Source organism: Corythoichthys intestinalis, chromosome 7 (assembly GCF_030265065.1).
Source record: "Corythoichthys intestinalis isolate RoL2023-P3 chromosome 7, ASM3026506v1, whole genome shotgun sequence".
NCBI classification, from domain to species: domain Eukaryota; kingdom Metazoa; phylum Chordata; class Actinopteri; order Syngnathiformes; family Syngnathidae; genus Corythoichthys; species Corythoichthys intestinalis.
Genome location: NC_080401.1, coordinates 40399310 through 40416538, shown reverse-complemented (window position 1 = coordinate 40416538; position 17229 = coordinate 40399310). Strand labels below are relative to the sequence as shown.

The following is a 17229-nucleotide window of genomic DNA, read 5'->3' as shown; positions in this document are numbered from 1 at the left end:
TGGTTGTTTTGGTTTTGGTTTATAGTTGGTATACTTGCTGCTTTAGTTGACATTTTATGTCATGACAGACAGTGGTAAATTTAAAAGCAGCAAATCTGAGATATAATTGTTAGAAATACCAGATTTGTTTACTTTGTTATAATTCGCAGAAGGGGGTTGAAAACTCAAAAGATGAAAAAAATCAAATGTTTAGAGTTTATGTGCATTTGTGTATGTTTGAGCATGTGTGTAAATAAGTATTTAGTCAACCACCAATTCGTGCAAGTTCTCCTACTTGAAAAGATTAGAGAGGCCTGCAATTGTCAACATGGGTAAACCTCAAACATGACAGACAGAATGTGGAAAAAAAAAAAAAAAAACAGAAAATCACATTGTTTGATTTTTAAAGAATTTATTTCCAAATTAGAGTGGAAAATAAGTATATGGTCACCTACAAAAATGCAAGATTTCTGGCTGTCAAAGAGGTCTAACTTCTTCTAACGAGGTCTAAAGAGGCTCCACTCGTTACCTGTATTAGTGGCACCTGTTTTAACTCATTAGACACCTGTCCACTCCAAACCCCACTATGGCCAAGACCAAAGAGATGTCGAAGGACACCAGAGACAAAATTGTAGACCTGCACCAAGCTGGGAAGACTGAATCTGCAATAGGTAAAACGCTTGGTGTAAAGAAATCAACTGTGGGAGCAATTATTAGAAAATGGAAGACATACAAGACCACTGATAATCTCCCTCGACCAGGGGCTCTATGCAAGATCTCACCACGTGGCGTCAAAATGATAACAAGAACGGTGAGCAAAAATCCTAGAACCACATGGGGGACCTAGTGAATGACCTACAGAGAGTTGGGACCACAGTAACAAAGGCTACTATCAGTAACACAATGCGCCGCCAGGGACTCAAATCCTGCAGTGCCAGATGTGGCCCCCTGCTGAAGAAATTACACGTCCAGGCCCATCTTTGGTTCCCTAGAGAGCATTTGGATAATCCAGAAAAGGACTGGGAGAATGTGTTATGGGTAGATGAAACCAAAATAGATTTTTTGGGTAGAAACACAGGTACTTGTGTTTTTGGAGGAGAAAGAATACTGAATTGCATCTGAAGAACACCATTCCCACTGTGAAGCATGGGGGTGGAAACATCATGCTTTGGGGCTGTTTTTCTGCAAAGAGACCAGGACGACTGATCTGTGTAAAGGAAATAATGAATGGGGCCATGTATCGAGAGATTTTGAGTGAAAATCTCCTTCCATCATTAAGGGCATTGAAGATGAGACGTGGCTGGGTCTTTCAGTATGACAATGATCCCAAACACACAGTCAGGGCAACAAAGGAGTGGCTTCGTAAGAAACATTTCAAGGTCCTGGAGTGGCCTAGCCAGTCTCCAGGTCTCAACCCCATAGAAAATCTGTGGAGGGAGTTGAAAGTCCCTGTTGCCCAACGACAGCCCCAAAACATCACTGCTCTAGAGGAGATCTGCATGGAGGAATGGGCCAAAATACCAACAACACTGTGTGCAAAGCTTGTGAAGAGTTACAGAAAACGTTTGGCCTCCGTTATTGCCAACAAAAGGTACATAACAAAGTATTGAGATTTAACTTTTGGTATTGACCACATACTTATATTTCACCATGATTTGCAAATAAATTATTTAAAAATCAAACAATGTGATTTTCTGTTTTTTTCCCCCACACTCTGTTTCTCATGGTTGAGGTTTAAACATGTTGACAATTACAGGCCTCTCTAATATTTTCAAGTGGGAGAACTTGCACAATTAGTGGTTGACTAAATACTTATTTGCCTCACTGTATGTTTGTGCGTATAAATCACTGTTATAGTTCCACCAGTGTTGTCACTAAGTAACGCGTTACTGTAATCTGATTACTGTCTTTCAGTTACGAGCAATCGAACACGTTCATTTTTCCAAACTAGTAATCTGATTAGTTTCCTTAGTGTCAGTGCGTTACTATTTTGTTATTGCCTCATAATGTATGTAGAATAAAGAATATTGTAGTCATGTACGAAAAGCATTTTAAATAGAAAATGTTCATTTACATGGTATCTGCTCATAGTTACTTCCTGTTTTGGTCTCGAGTCCCACACGCACCGTTTTGGGACCGAGAAAGACTTGTGCCAGGCACACATTAGAGCCGACTGCAGCCACCTATTGAAAAGTGCAAGCGAATGTTGAGTATTGAGCATTTTTCCTTCAATCTGTAGGGTTCCAGCAATAGGTTGGAGCCGCTACATTAACGGCTGTTTCGTAGCTTTGCCGTTGCAACGGCGGGTAGTGGTCGCTCCCGCTCCTCCTTGTGAAGACCGCAAGAATTGTTTACAGCATATTCGTGTTGCACATTTATGCCATGAGGTGACGGGTTCGTTTAGCATTTTTGGGATGTGTTGTAAGTCCGATTGAGTGTAAAGTGCTTATAGTTGCCGCCACGTTATATGGTCATATTGACCGATTGTGTGTACAGCCTACTTCCGGGTTGTGTGCCTGCATTCGCGCCCGCCCCCACATTTGTGTTTATTGCATTGTGCAATTGTTGATTAGTGTGCAGTCACATTACATTGTTTTCCATTGGCACTGATATGCTTTTAACCATAGGCGGAAATTGACTTTTGGGGCAGGGGGGGCACAAATGTTGATGTCCCTGGAACACAGTGTCAGCAATAAAATTAACTTACAAGAATATTTATAATAATAAGTTGACAATGAGCGTTTTTTTGTTTCCCATCATTCTTGAGGGGAATTCTAAATCAGGCTGATTAGGCAGTACTTTTCGCCAAGATCGTCAGCCATTGAATATGGTACGCCCGCCGGTGTCGTGCCAATGTAGTTACCCCAGTCAAAAACTGTATCCCCTGGGGGCATCCATATGGAGGTAGATTTGTGTCTTTATTATTCAATCCAAAAAAAGTTGCTTCAATCAAAATATATATTTTCAATTAAAAAAAAAAAAGTTGCTTCAATCAAAAAAAAAAAAAAAAAAAAGTTTTTAATGCGAAAATGAATTTGAAACTCAAAAAGAAGCATGAGTAAGCTATTTCTCTTTTGAGTTTTTTTTTTTTTTTTTTGATTAAAGAAATGTTGATTTGTGTTTGGGCCACATTTTGGCTTGGACGTTTTTGTCTTTATTATTCAATCAAAAAATTATATTTTCAATAAGAAAAATCACTTCAATCAAAAAAGGAAAAATTTTAATCATAGAAAATGTCTTTGAATGCGAAAAAAATATTTGAGATTGAAAAATTTGCATTTAAACACTTAGTTTTTCATTGAAAAAGTTGTGTTTGGGCCATATTGTGGGTAGGACATTTGTGTTTGAAATGGCTTCAATCAAAAAACATAATCAATCAAAGAAAAAAAACGTTTGAAAAATAAAATGGCCCTCCCCCTAATTTTTTTTTTTAAATATATGCAAAGCAAATGACCGTCTAAGGTGCTCGTCACATGATCTGTTCAAAAAATAATTTTGACCCATTATAAAAATATTTTTTTGTTCATTTCATTCGTTTTTGTTGCTGCTTTATTGCTTTACAACTTTTATATAAATAGGAAAGTCATCTTCATCCAATGAAACTTTTCAGCCACCGGGGGGGCTGGTCCCCCTAGCCCCCCCCTCAAAATCCTCTTATGCTTTTAACCCTAAACTCTTATCCGAAGTTCAGAATTTTTGACATTACCTCGGGGATTTAATTTGTCGGTGGAATTGATTTCAACAAATTTAATGCAGTTTGTCAGTTATTTGTTAGTTTCAGGGCTCCGGAGTGGCTAAGCTAGTGCGAGCCAATGCTTGTTGAAAGCAACTCCATCCTATTAAAACCCCGCTAACTCAAAGATTAAGCCTTATTTGAAAAATTCTGATCTTCCCCTATAAATTCAATTATCGGAAAGTCACTTATATGAGATGACATTTTTCTGTTGTCATTCTTATGTTGTGGCAGCAATAAATTACTTTTAAAGTAACTTAGTTACTCTGATAATAAAGTAATAAGTAAAGTAACTAGATGGCTTTTTTGAGGCGTAATCAGTAATTACTTTTTCAAGTAATCTGTGATAACACTGATTATCACTACATCATTACTTGCTGCTAATCACTTACATTAATCCCAATCTGTGTACACCGTAACCTCTATTTTTAAATTAGACATGTTGTACTTTTGCTTTTATGTGGTGCACGTTATGGCAAAGCTTTAAATCTCGTACTTTGTACAATGACAATAAAGGCTTTCTATTCTATTATGTTGTATGTATGCACAGGCGTGAGTTGAATGTCATTCATCATAATCTGTAACTCAAGGCAACCACTGTTCTTTTTGTCATCTTTTTATCTCTTCTTTCCTACTCGTCGCACTCCCTCATCAAATGCCACTTTTCCTCCCAGTGGCCTCTTCCCTCAGCTGTTCCATGCCATTGTTCCGCTGGGATTGATACAATATTTTCCGGCCTTCAATTAGCAGAGTGTTTGTTGACTAATTCCAACTGTTTTTGCACCTGAGAGTGTGCTGGAAAAACAGAGTGGGGTGGATGCAAGGGTGATAAGACCCTTACGGGTTGCGAGGAGAGGCACAAACAATGGGTTGACTTCCAAAGCAGCTGTTCTCAAAGCAGAGGATCTGTCTTTGTTGTGAGTTCTTCTGGTATCCGATTAACTGCTGTCGTCATTAAATATGTACGACCTCCCACTCTAATCTACAACCGCGCTACTGTATCAGTATCAAGAAATGGTCTGGGTCAAGAGGCTTTAAATCAGATTGAAAGCCTCAGCCCCCAATAACAGTGAACTAAACAGCTTTGTGTGGTATTGGGAGATGCAATCACATGTTCAAGTTGAGCTTTTCAGTAGGCTGCCAGGCAGTGCTTAATTTGTAAATCATAAGGTGCCAGAACGCAAAGTAAATATGACAGTGCAGGGATGACGAGACGGGCACAGGCCCCGGAACTCACGCAGAAAATGGTGCTGAAAACAACAAATGCCCACTTGCCATGCTGGCGGACTTACAAGCCTCAATTTCAGATAATATCCATGTTATAAATGTTATGACAACAATTTACAATTATTTAGGCTATACTCTGCACAGCACGGGCAATTGCCCACATAACCATAAGTGGGACTTATAGTACACAGTCAGCAAATAGTTTCTCAACAGGTCTAACTTGTAAAACATTTTTAAAAATCTGAGGTTACAATAAATAACACGAATCTCCCATTATTATTATTTATTATAATAACTGGTGGGTTTAAGGAAGCTCTCTGATTGGTCAGTTGCCGTGTATTAATCATGATATAACCTGGCTAGATAATTTAAACATGGCTAGGGCCTCATCACCAAATGTATCACTACGCCGTTATATTCGTGCCTTGCGTCTGTGGTTTACAAAATTATTTATCCGTTAATTCATTATACTTCTATAATAATTTGTTCCAAGAACAGTTGTAATTATTGTATAGGCCCATGTAAGCAAATAATTTGAAAATAATTCAAAACGGTGTCGCCTACTTTATTACATTCACCTTGAACTGAGCTGCTGTCCAAGTTTTCAAATGACGTTAAATTTTTATACATTGTTACCAACATCCCCAAGGGGCCGCTGTCCCGTTTCAGTGTGACCGGCATTGCCAATTTAGCGTAGAAAAAGTGGGCGAGTGTAAGGGGGAGAGAGAGAGAAGGAGCGAAAGGGAGAGTTGCGCGAGGGAGCGTTGTTGACTTTCTAACTGTCCCCCGCTGGTTTTTGTTTAGTTAATAAAAGTCTCCATGCAACAGCCATCCGAGGCGTCTCTGTGTTTTTATATACTACACCACCTCCCCGAAGGAAGAACCGGATGTAGGAGCGATGACGAACGAGCCACGGAAATCGCCGCGCCACATATTAATATTATTTTCTGTACACGAGAGGTGCCGGATCTGCCCAAATAAGTCCCGGAACACAGGGAGGCTAAAATCAAGAGGTGGCGGATCTTGTTCCGGCAGGATCCAGCACAAATTAACCCCTGCTGCCAGGGCATAACCTCCAAAATATAGCAAAGGAAAAAACAGGTTGACGTGCCATGTGAATGGGACGTAAAGCATACAAAACACTGCTAAAGCATGACATGCATCAGCAAACAAAAAAAATTAAGCCCCTTTCAGATTTATACCCCGGTAAATTTCCATGTAAGATGACGTAGGATTTACACGCGTCATTGCTTTCACACATGGAGAGATATCCTGGGAATAGTAGGGGTTTGAAACACTTTCACCGGGTTGTCCCGTGTTGCCGACATTCCATCATTTTTGGTCAGCATTGGCAACAGAATAAACCACACATTACCAAAGATGGACGATGGACTTTCTTCCTCGGCGCTACGAACCAGTAACAATTTAATTTAGTTATGTTTTCAGTTTAATTTTGCTATTTTCTGTATGTCATGTTGATAATTGCAATGTTTAGTTACCGCTTTTCGTTTTACTGCAAAGAAAGAGGAAATTACAATTACAATATTTATGTCATTAGCCATCGCGGTGTGATCCAGGAATTTAACGCCTGCTTTCACACTTACCGCTTCCCGGGAAGGTCCCGGAAATTATACTAAGACACGACTCCGCTCCGATGTCCGCTTCATCTCCGTGTCAGTCGACCCGGGAAATTGCTATCACACATAAGAGCTACCCGTTTAAATCCTGGGATTTTAACGGTGTTTAGGTATGTGTGAAAGGGGCTTTAGTCTGTAAAACCAGGGGTTCGGGTGGATTCGGATTAGGGTTTTGGGTGAGTGTGTGGCCAGGTGTTTGAATTGAAGCAGTTTAAGTTATGGTAAGGTTCAGGCTTGTTTACGGTTCGGGTATTACACTCCGGGCACAAATTTGGGTAGATTTGAGATCTTTGAGACCTCTCCAAGCTAACTTGTTTGATGCTAGCCCTGCCTGCAAGACTGTTTGAATTAGTGTTGCACCAATACCATTTTTTGGCCCAAATACCGATAGCTGGCTGTGCAGTATCGGCTGGTAAATTTATATATACTTTTAAAACAAGTCTCAAATTTCTGCGGCATTTCTTTCAGTAAAAGACAATGAAAGTAAAGTAGACGAACTGAACTGACCAGAGATTGTTGCTCCGGTCTAGCCTCCTTCCTCTGGATAGCAGTCCTGCTGTTGCAGCCTCACACTATTTGTGTTTGTTCACATGTTTTGTCTTCAGATTTTTCTATCAGGTTTGAAGTATTGAAACTGGCCGATTTATCTCCTCCTCTCCACACTTTCAGGCCGCAAGTCTTGCATGCAGCCATTGTACGCGACGGAGATTCTAAACTGAAATATTTCCAGACCCCCGACATTTTTCCTCCCGTAATTTGTTTTTCCTACATATGAAAAAGCTACCCCGGCATTGGTTAAGAGCGGCTATTGGCCCGCTCTCATTGGCCAATAGTGATAGCTGCTTGGCATGCAAAGTGTCACGTGTCATCACACAACAGAGAGTGTAGTGAGTGTCAGGAAAAAAAAAAAAAAAAAAGGCTGCGGTCAAGTGTTATAATTAGGGCTGTCAAACGATTAAAATTTTTGATCGAGTTAATCACAGCTTAAAAATTAATCATAATTAATCGCAATTCAAACCATCTCTAAAATATGCCATATTTTTCTGTAAATTATTGTTGGAATGGAAAGATAAGACACAAGACTGACACAAACATTCCACATACTGTACATAAGTACGACATTTGTTTATTATAACAATAAATCCACAAGAAGGCATTAACATTATTAACATTCTTTCTGTCAAAGGTATCCACGGATAGAAAGACTTGTAGTTCTTAAAAGATCAATTTGAGTACAAGTTATAGTTATTTTATATCAAAAGCCCTCTTAATGTTTTTGTTTTAATAAAATTTGTAAAATTTTCAATCAAAAAATAAACTAATAGCTCGCCATTGTTGACGTCACCGAGCGGTGACGTCATATTGGGCTCCCTGCCCCGTTCTTCCACAGTGTCTTTAACTAGGTCCTTTAAGGTCGTGATTGAAATACATCACAAGGTGTCAATGGCGAGTTTTAAATTAATTAGAGATCTAGCCAAGGCAAAGTCTGAGTTTTATGTGTATTTTGCATAGCTATTTTGATTGGGAATGCCAGTTCTCTTTGCATTGCGCGCTTTTCTTTTTGTGAACATTGTTTTTTTTAGAGATAGGAATATTTGTTGTGCTTTCACTAAATGATACTGTAGCGACTTAACTGTTCCGCCCAAATGCATGATGGGAAGTTGGGCAACTATGACTGTCAGTGGTGGCCGCAAACTGTATACAGTATGTTCTGCGTTGTGTTCAATTAAGCGTGTTAAGAAAAAGATCGCCTCCTGTCATTCTTTCCAACGTCGTTCGCCACAATACTTATAATTGTTGTGAAAGAGTTGCCAAAGCTTAAGCCAATAACAGGTAAGGTCCAATGTACGTCTGTGTCCACTCACATTTCTCTGCATTTTCGCTCTCAGTGTGCTAAACCGGCGTCATTGTAAACTGTTTGAGGCAACGCATGAACGGGTCATTCCGTGCATGCGTTAATTCCATTAAATATGTTAAGGTGATTAATTAAAAAATGTATATATCGCCTGTTAACGCGATGAATTTGACAGCACTTTTTATAATACTGGATCGTTAAATTGTATCGGCGCCCTCTTTGTTGGTACTCGCCGATACCGATACCACCATTTCGTTCCGGATCGGCCCCCCCTGCCGATACTGTATCGTACCGTATCGATGCATCTTTACTTTGAATGACAAATTAACGGCAAATTAAGCTTTGGCCCTTCAAAATTTAAAAAAGTTAGATAGACCTGCATATACAAAGGAAATGAAAAATATAGAATACATCTTCATCTTGCCCAAAAGACAAAGAATCTTGAGCTATTGAACAATTTAAGGTGCAATTATATACTCTTTAATTGTAGAATCTCTAACACAAAGGTCTTTCAAAACTAATGCATTGATCAGTTACAATATTACTTTAGAAAATCAAAAAAAGATTCTAATATTTTGAAAACAAATTTTCTGCATCTATAGTTATCGACTTAAACTAATGTTATTTGCACTGTTACATAGCATTATTGATGCTGAATGTGACACTAGTGTTGTGCTCAACAGTGTCCTAGATCATAACACCATAACTCAGAGAGACCAACACAAGAGCAAGGCTTTTGTGGGTTGGGACCAGGACAAGACCAAGACTGAGACAAACTGAGACTGAGAAAAGCCGAGGCTGACAAGAGCAAGACCACAAAAATCTGAAAAACCATAAAAAGTTGAGGGTTCTCTCTATTTTTTCTCTTTCCAATAGGACTACATTTGACAGCCGAAAACATGCCATAAGCTCCCTTTTCGTACCTAAATCCTTAAAAATCTCAAATCATGACATTTTTAAAGTGAATTCTTGTATGTTTTTAAAAATATTTGAAGAACAGCTGATTTAGTTTGTTTGGCCTAGCCATAGTAGCATAGATGTGTTAAACGTCTTTGTTAAAATAATACTCTCAGAAAGATGTTATTCACGGTTGCTGTTATCTTACCTGTGATTATATTTTTAAGTATACTTTTATTATTCCATAAATAATATAGTATAGCCAATCAGTGGTGTTCTTTAATCGCTCAACAGAAAATCCTAAATCCAGTCAGTCCGAGACTGATGAAAGACCAAGACTTTGGGAAGCTGAGACCGAGACAACAATACAACACAACTCACAATGCAATATTTTAATTGAACTGTTTAGTCATGCTCCTTAGCCTATCCAGTATTGCAGTAATTAACCCAATGTATGAGTGATATATAGTAAGATATTTAAAATCAATTCTTGTCTCATCTTATGACAATAGTAGTTTCAAACCCAAATAACCTTCATAGCTGCTATAGCACCCTGAAACAGTTATTTCAGTATTCAAATCACGCAAAGGGCTCTCTGTGCTGAGCCCTAAATTGGACAAGCCAAAAAAAGATGTCAAAAGCTTAAAGCATCATCTTGTTCTCATTAATTTTCAAGAATTTATGAAATAGAAAGGACTCGTGCGAAATATCCAAATTTTTTTGGGCGTTCGACCCAAACCTACGAAATTGATGAGTAACGATATACTTCAGAGCTCACAGACCGGAGTGTACAAAGACTCTTCATCACATGCTTACATTTTGTAAAGAATTGGATTAATGAATAAATCATTCACTCATAAGTGAGAATGATTACATTTGTTCAGCAGTGCAGTCATTTAGAAACTTGTCATACTGTTAAACAGTACTTTTATTATCTCCACTATACGTATACCGTTTTACTAATAAGAATTCTGCTTTAATCTTTGTAGATGAAATATTTAGCACTTACCGAGTAGGTCTCATCCTGATATTATTCTGAAAAATACTTGTCCAAAAATCTGCAATTGACCAAGACATAGAATATTTTTTGAAAATGTCTTTGAATGAACTTGTTAATTTTAAATTTGTGTAAAGGGCAAAAATAATTCACCTCCAAAAAATTTGCCGGGCAAACAAAATTGTGAGGTAAACATTGGATATTATACAATAAAAGTGAGTTAACAAACAGGCGGAATATGAAATGTTTCTTGCATTTTCTTGACGTACAAATGCACGTTGGTTGCAAAGCTTTTATAGTGGATTGCAAGAGTTATTTTTATGATTTCGAGTCTGCATCTTCAAACGTTACAAAGAAGCCTACATGTTACCTGCTCTTAATGCTGGGTGATATAACCTAAAACAAAGTCTGACACTTTTTTCCCCCACCTAAAAATACTTTTTACTGTATTTTTCGGACTATAAATCGCACCTGAGTCGCCCCAGCCATAAAAAAAACATATATAAGTCGCACTGGAGTATAAGTCACATTTTGGGGGGAAATTTACTTGATAAAATCCAACACATAGAACAGATATGTCATCTTGAAAGGCAATTTAAAATAAAAATACAATAGAGAACAACATGCTGAATAGGTGTACACTATGATAATTAGGGCTGCAGCAATCGATTATTTTAGTAGTCGATTAATCGATGAACTAATTAGTTCGAATAATCGAGTAATCGGATAAACATAAAAAATTTAAATACCTGAGCTGAGCCTCAAACGGTATAAAAATAAATAAATAAATAAGGACCTATGTACCACAAAAGAACAATTAGCTAACTTACATAGCAAAAGTCAGCTAGCTAAAATGCTATAAAACACTTTTTTTTTTTACAATGTTCTTAACAAATGGTTCAGACACATATTCCCACAAAAATTGGCTAAATATTTCTTGAAATATACGAATGCATTATAATAAACATTAGCTCAAACAAAAACCTAGCTTTTGTTGGTCTTAACACAGTGCAGCTGGATTTGGCCATGTAGAATGAGGCAGACTAGAGGGCAGTGTATCCACCCAAGTCAATAAAACAAACCATTACAACGCCACTTTAATTAAACGAATACTCGAAGCACCAAAATATAATTCAAATCTTTTTTCCTAATCGAATACTCGAGTGAATCGATTAATCGTTGCAGCACTAATGATAATGTTACATGATGCATGAACAACGAAATGCGAACGTGGCCGGTTTGTTAACGTAACATAGCTATTGAGAGTTATTCAGATAACTATAGCATAAAGAACATGCTAACAAGTTTACCAAACCACCAGTGTCACTCCAAACCATCAAAATAATACGTGAAATGATATTATAATGTGTTAATAATTTCGCACATAAGTCGCGTCAGCATGTAAGTCGCACCCCCAGCCAAACTATGATAAAAAAAACTGTACGGTAATTAGTTTTTCTCGCCCTGCTTTTTATAGAACAAAATAATAACAAAAGAAAAAGCTCAAAACACGTGCAACCCAATGAACTCATTGACTGCCACTGGCATCTAGCACCGTCGATGGCCCTGAAACATGAGCACATATGTGGATACCAGCTTTTTTTTTTTAATTACCAAAAATAGTTCAATGCCCTATAAATGGTTAAAAATGTTACATATTGATGAAAAGTAACCTAAATAAGTGAAAAATGCATGACTTAAGTATCTTTTTGCTCCCCCATTTTTAGTGTTAGCCCCCAAATAAAAAGCAATAACTTCACAAAGAAACATTCTCAAGGAATAATCTATTGTATAATCGGCCATTAGATGTCATTTTTGTCAAAACAACAACATAAAAAAGAAATCCAATTATTTTCTATTTAATCTGCAAATTAATTCATGAAATCAATTTAACACCCAAGCAGGCCAGCACTGCATGCTACGACACTGCGACTTGAAATGGGGTCTCGTAGTACTTTGTACCAATAAACTGATGAGTGAATGTGCATGACTTTGAATGCAAACAACAACACTCAACTTCCCAATTTAACGCTGTCAATATACAAAGTAAGTCACCTCAACTTGACTTTCAAACAAGTTTGTGTAGCTGTTCCTTGCAGGTGCTTCTTTTGGACAGGTGAGCGAATGTCACTCACAACTTGGAACAGTGGCAACAAGCTTGTGAGTGACTTTAACACAACAGCTGGTCCTTCCCCTCCACCTCGGTAGCTATGTGGAAAAACTCTGACTCACCCTGTCCTGTTAAAAAAGAGCCATTAACAAATACATAAATATTACAGTCGGAGGTATGGCAGTGGGCGCCGCCTGTCAGTCAGGGAATGACGGACATGGAGGCGAGGTCAACTCATGAGTCAGCTCCTCTGACCTGGTCAAATGTCTGAAAGACATCCATTGATGGAGACAATAAGGTGCGGCTGCTGTACTTCTCAGGTGTCCTCTACACCGCAAACTCTGCATGCATACAACACACCGCCTGGCTCAAGCTTGAGTTTATACGTGCCAATTTCTTTTGTATAGTACTGCGCAAAAAATATTGACAAGAGAATAAATAGTTATAGTTGGCAAATACTTTTGTTCCATTCCGTTTAACTCTTTGTAGGGCACTCATTTAACTCCCAATCCATTTTGGAGAGACAGTGAGAACCAAAAGTGGTATTTGCCATGTAGCATTTTTTTTTTTTTTTTGTGGCAAAATGGATTTTGCCAAGGCAAATTTTATTTTCCAATGTGGCATTTATTTATTTTATTTTTTTGCCATGTGGCATTTTTTTTGTTATGTGGCAAAATGGATTTTGGTATGTGACTTTTTATTTTGGTACTTGGCATTTTTGCTGGCCATGCACGTCCATGCCATTGACGGTTATGTGCGTCCAAATTTTCACAGCCACACGTTTTTCTGCCATTTAAAATGAATGAAAAATTTGGACGTTCATAGCCATCAATGGCATAGCCTGACTTGGGTGCCAGTTGAATGTCAATGCACTGTAATGGGGTATGGTCAAAAATCACAGCCACACGTTTTCTGCCATTTAAAATGAATGGAAAATTTGGACGTGCATAGCCGTCAATGGCATGGATGTGCATGGCCTGCAAAAATGCCATATACCCACAAAAAAATGTTACATACCCCCATAAAAATGCCACAAACCAAAATCAATTTTGCTATGTACCAAAAAAATGCCAAATACATAAATACATTTTGCCACATGGAAAAAAAAAAAACCACATGGCAAAATCAATTTTGCCACATGGCAAAAAAAGCCACATGGCAAAATCTATTTTGTCACATGGCAAAAAAAAAAAGCCACATTGCATAAAATTTTTTTTTTTTTAAATCCACGTGGCGAAATGCATTTTGCCACATGGCAAAAAAAATGCCATATGGCAAAATCAAATTTGCCACATACCAAATACCACTTTTCGTTCTCAGACCTGCTGTTTTGACTGTCAAGATGGATAGGACATCTAGTGCCGTCAACGGCATTGAATCATTAACATTCACAGCCAGTCCTCCCAGATTGAATGAATTGGACATCTACTGTTGTCAATGGGTAAGTGACGAGTTAAACACTATGAAATAATTTTTTTTTTTTTAAATTAAATCATCTTTACAGTGTTATTGGGTGCCATAATAGGAGTGTATTTTTGATTTTATTACTTTTTCTTATAACCCCCCCCCCCCCCCCGTTAACTATGGGCAATAGGCAGGGTACACCGTGAATTATTTGCCAGCCAATCGCAGAGCATAATTTTTGTTTATTCATGAAAAGGAAAAAAAATATATATATATATATATATATATAACATATATAATATATATACGCCGCACAGCCCAAAATGTGAACGACCGTGTCACTGTTCGAAAATCAAATTGACCGGAATTTTCATGTGTGTGACACAGGAAATTTTTCGAATAACCCCTCGAAATTTTTTTCTTCGCCCGTAAATGCGGGTTTTTTGGAAAAAAAAAAAATATATATATATATATATATAAATGTATCTAGTCCTATAATTTTTGACCAAATCGCATAGATTACACATCAAAAATTCCAGGACGGTATGGGATATAAAAGTTGTATATAGAATTTGCCAAAAACTTACGGTTTCCCCCAAAATTCACCAAAAACTGTCTCATTCATTACTAATGGGATGCCATTGACAGCCATGTGCGTCTAAATTTCACATTCATTTTCAATGCCAGGAAAACATCGGTCCTTGTGATTTTTCACTATTTACCATGACAGCCCATTGACATTCAATTGGCGCCCAAGTAAATTAATGCCATTGACAGTCATGTACGCCCAAATTGTCCCCAAACAAACAGAAAGTGACCTGATATTGTCCCCGAAATGCCCCAAATCAACAGGAAATAACCTGATAGATCTGTATCTACCACAGTAAAGCCCCATCATAATTTCTCAAGAAATTGCAATTTCTAGTAATTTAAAGATATCCTCCACTTATGTGGACATCAAATTTTGTATCCTATGGGCTGCACTTACAGTGTGACGTCAATTTATATGGGACATCAAATTTTTATTAAGCCACACTAGCATACCATATGTTAAAATTGTGGCCTACATGACGCTATTTCTTTGTTATTTTCTTTTTTTTTTCCCCCAATTTTAATTATGATGTATTACCAAAAATAAATCACCTGCCTTCTAAAGGGAGGGTTTCCTGAAAGGGTATAAGTGATATATATCGGACTCACACTAATTATAAAGGCATTGAGTCACCAAAACAAATGAATCAAAAAGCCAAGGAAATGCTACTGAAGTTTGGTTGTTGTTCCAAATAATGCTATATATTCCATGTATGCACATGAGCCAACAGAAAGAATTCAAAGCCACATTCAGATCTCATCCTCATCAAATATGACCCCCACATCAGATGAATAAGCCTTAGTGTGTTTAAGTTGCTACTCACAATTGATGAATTTTCAGTTTTAACTTAATCCCTGCATGGTGGCGTTTTTTTATTTTTCCAACTGATGCCCAATGTCTTTCTTTGAAGAAATAAAAACAAGCACTTTGTCCCATGAGGATCCTAAATCCACACCAGAGTGTACCTGTCAAGCCTAGCAACCTGGATCTCTTGCTCTAAACAGAACACAAGAAGCTGAGCAATGATATACGAGCATAGCTGCAGGATATCCCTCTGTACAGTAATAAAAGATAGGAGATAAGAAAGTCCAATCATAAACATGAAACATCACACAGCACCCTTTCTGTAACTCAGCAACTTGGAAGAACTCTGGGTCAATAACTTACTGTCTGCGTAGTTTTTCCGGCGCGTGCCATCCACCTTGCCCGTTTTATCAATGCACAGGAAGAACTTGTTGGCCGAGTAAAGCCGCCGCAGTCGCACGTCGCCCTCCAGATGATTATAACTTCTCGTGTGCCTCTCCAGCGTCCACGAACAGTTCGTCAAAACCTGGAGGGGCTCACGCCCTAACCCGGGAGGGCAGGCCCCTGAGGCGGCACCGGTGCCAGCCAGTAGCAAGGCCAGGCATGCCAAGCAGAAGGTGGCCACACCGGGCGTCGGGAGAGGCTGTCGCCTGGTAAAGGCTGCGTGTTCAGGCGGATGGAGGTGAGCAACGGATGGCGTCCATCTGCACATGGTGGGTCACACTCCCAGGGGGCACCTTAATGTGCAAGCTGTAGGCATGCTGATGGGTGGGAGACGTCCCTGTGAGCAAGTCCTGAACAGACAGGGGAGCCACTCACAGCAGACCCCCTGGATGGTGATCTCTGACTGGGGTAACAGAAGAACTTCCTACTGGAAAAACCTTGTCAAAGTTCCTCCAGAGGTCATCGTTATCTTCTCGTCTGGATGTGTCCACTCCTTTCACATATCTTCATTTGATGAAAGTTCCACCCTCCTTGATCACTTGTCCACTCTCCGCCTTCTCGTTCCAAAGATGAAAGTCCTGAAGGATGATGCTTATGTGTTTGTTTATGTGTGTTCGTGCACCTTGCGATGGTCTGCTCGTTCCAGCTGGGGTGGAACAAGGTGCCTGAGCTGCTGACCCGTGGCTGGGAGGGAGTTGAATGGGTTGATGACTGACTGACTGCGAGTGAGTGTATGTGTGTTAGTATGTGTTACAGAGGGAGGGAGGGAGCCGTGTGTGTGTGTGTGTGTGTCGGAGAGCGGCAGCCGGCGAGTGTGTGTCAGCTGGCTCGATGGCCTGACGCTCTGCTGTGTGGAGTCAGCCCGGCACTGCTCTGCTCAGTGGGAGCAACAGCATTTTATCCTGAGCAGGGCTGGCAGCATCCAAGGCAGGTTGGGTGGGGAGATAATTGTAAAGAGAGGGACACGGGGTGGGGCCTGCAGACTCATTCATACCCATTTCAAAGAAATCAGACAATTTTCAATCATTCTTGAATGTGAAAAAGTATACATTTACAGTGGGGTAAATAAGTATTTAGTCAACCACCAATTGTGCAAGTTCTCCTATTCTTGAAAAGATAAGAGAGGCCTGTAATTGTCAGCATGGGTTAACCGCAACCATGAGAGACAGAATGTGGGGGAAAAAAAACAGAAAATCACATTGTTTGATTTTTAAAGAACTTATTTCCAAATTAGAGTGGAAAATAAGTATTTGGTCACCTACAAACAAGCAGGATTTCTGGCTGTCAAAGAGGTCTAACTTCTTCTAACGAGGCTCCACTCGTTACCTGTATTAATGGCATCTGTTTTAACTCATTATCGGTATAAAAGACACCTGTCCACTCCAAACTCCACGATGGCCAAATGATGACCAAAGAGCTATCGAAGGACACCAGAGACAAAATTGTAGACCTACACCAGGCTGGGAAGACTGAATCTGCAATAGGTAAAACGCTTGGTGTAAAGAAATCTACTGTGGGAGAAATTATTAGAAAATGGAAAACATACAAGA

General features: G+C 38.9%; 1 protein-coding gene across 1 annotated transcript in view; it reads right to left on the bottom strand.

Moving 5' to 3' along the window:
• Nucleotides 1–16425, bottom strand: part of fgf22 (fibroblast growth factor 22) — a 101733-nt gene extending 85308 nt beyond the window's left edge. The window contains exon 1 of the mRNA XM_057840231.1: nucleotides 15599–16425. Within this exon, the coding sequence (XP_057696214.1) occupies nucleotides 15599–15947 (349 nt within the window). The 5' untranslated portion in view covers nucleotides 15948–16425. The remainder of the gene's footprint in view (nucleotides 1–15598) is intronic.
• Nucleotides 16426–17229: the final 804 nt, after the last annotated feature.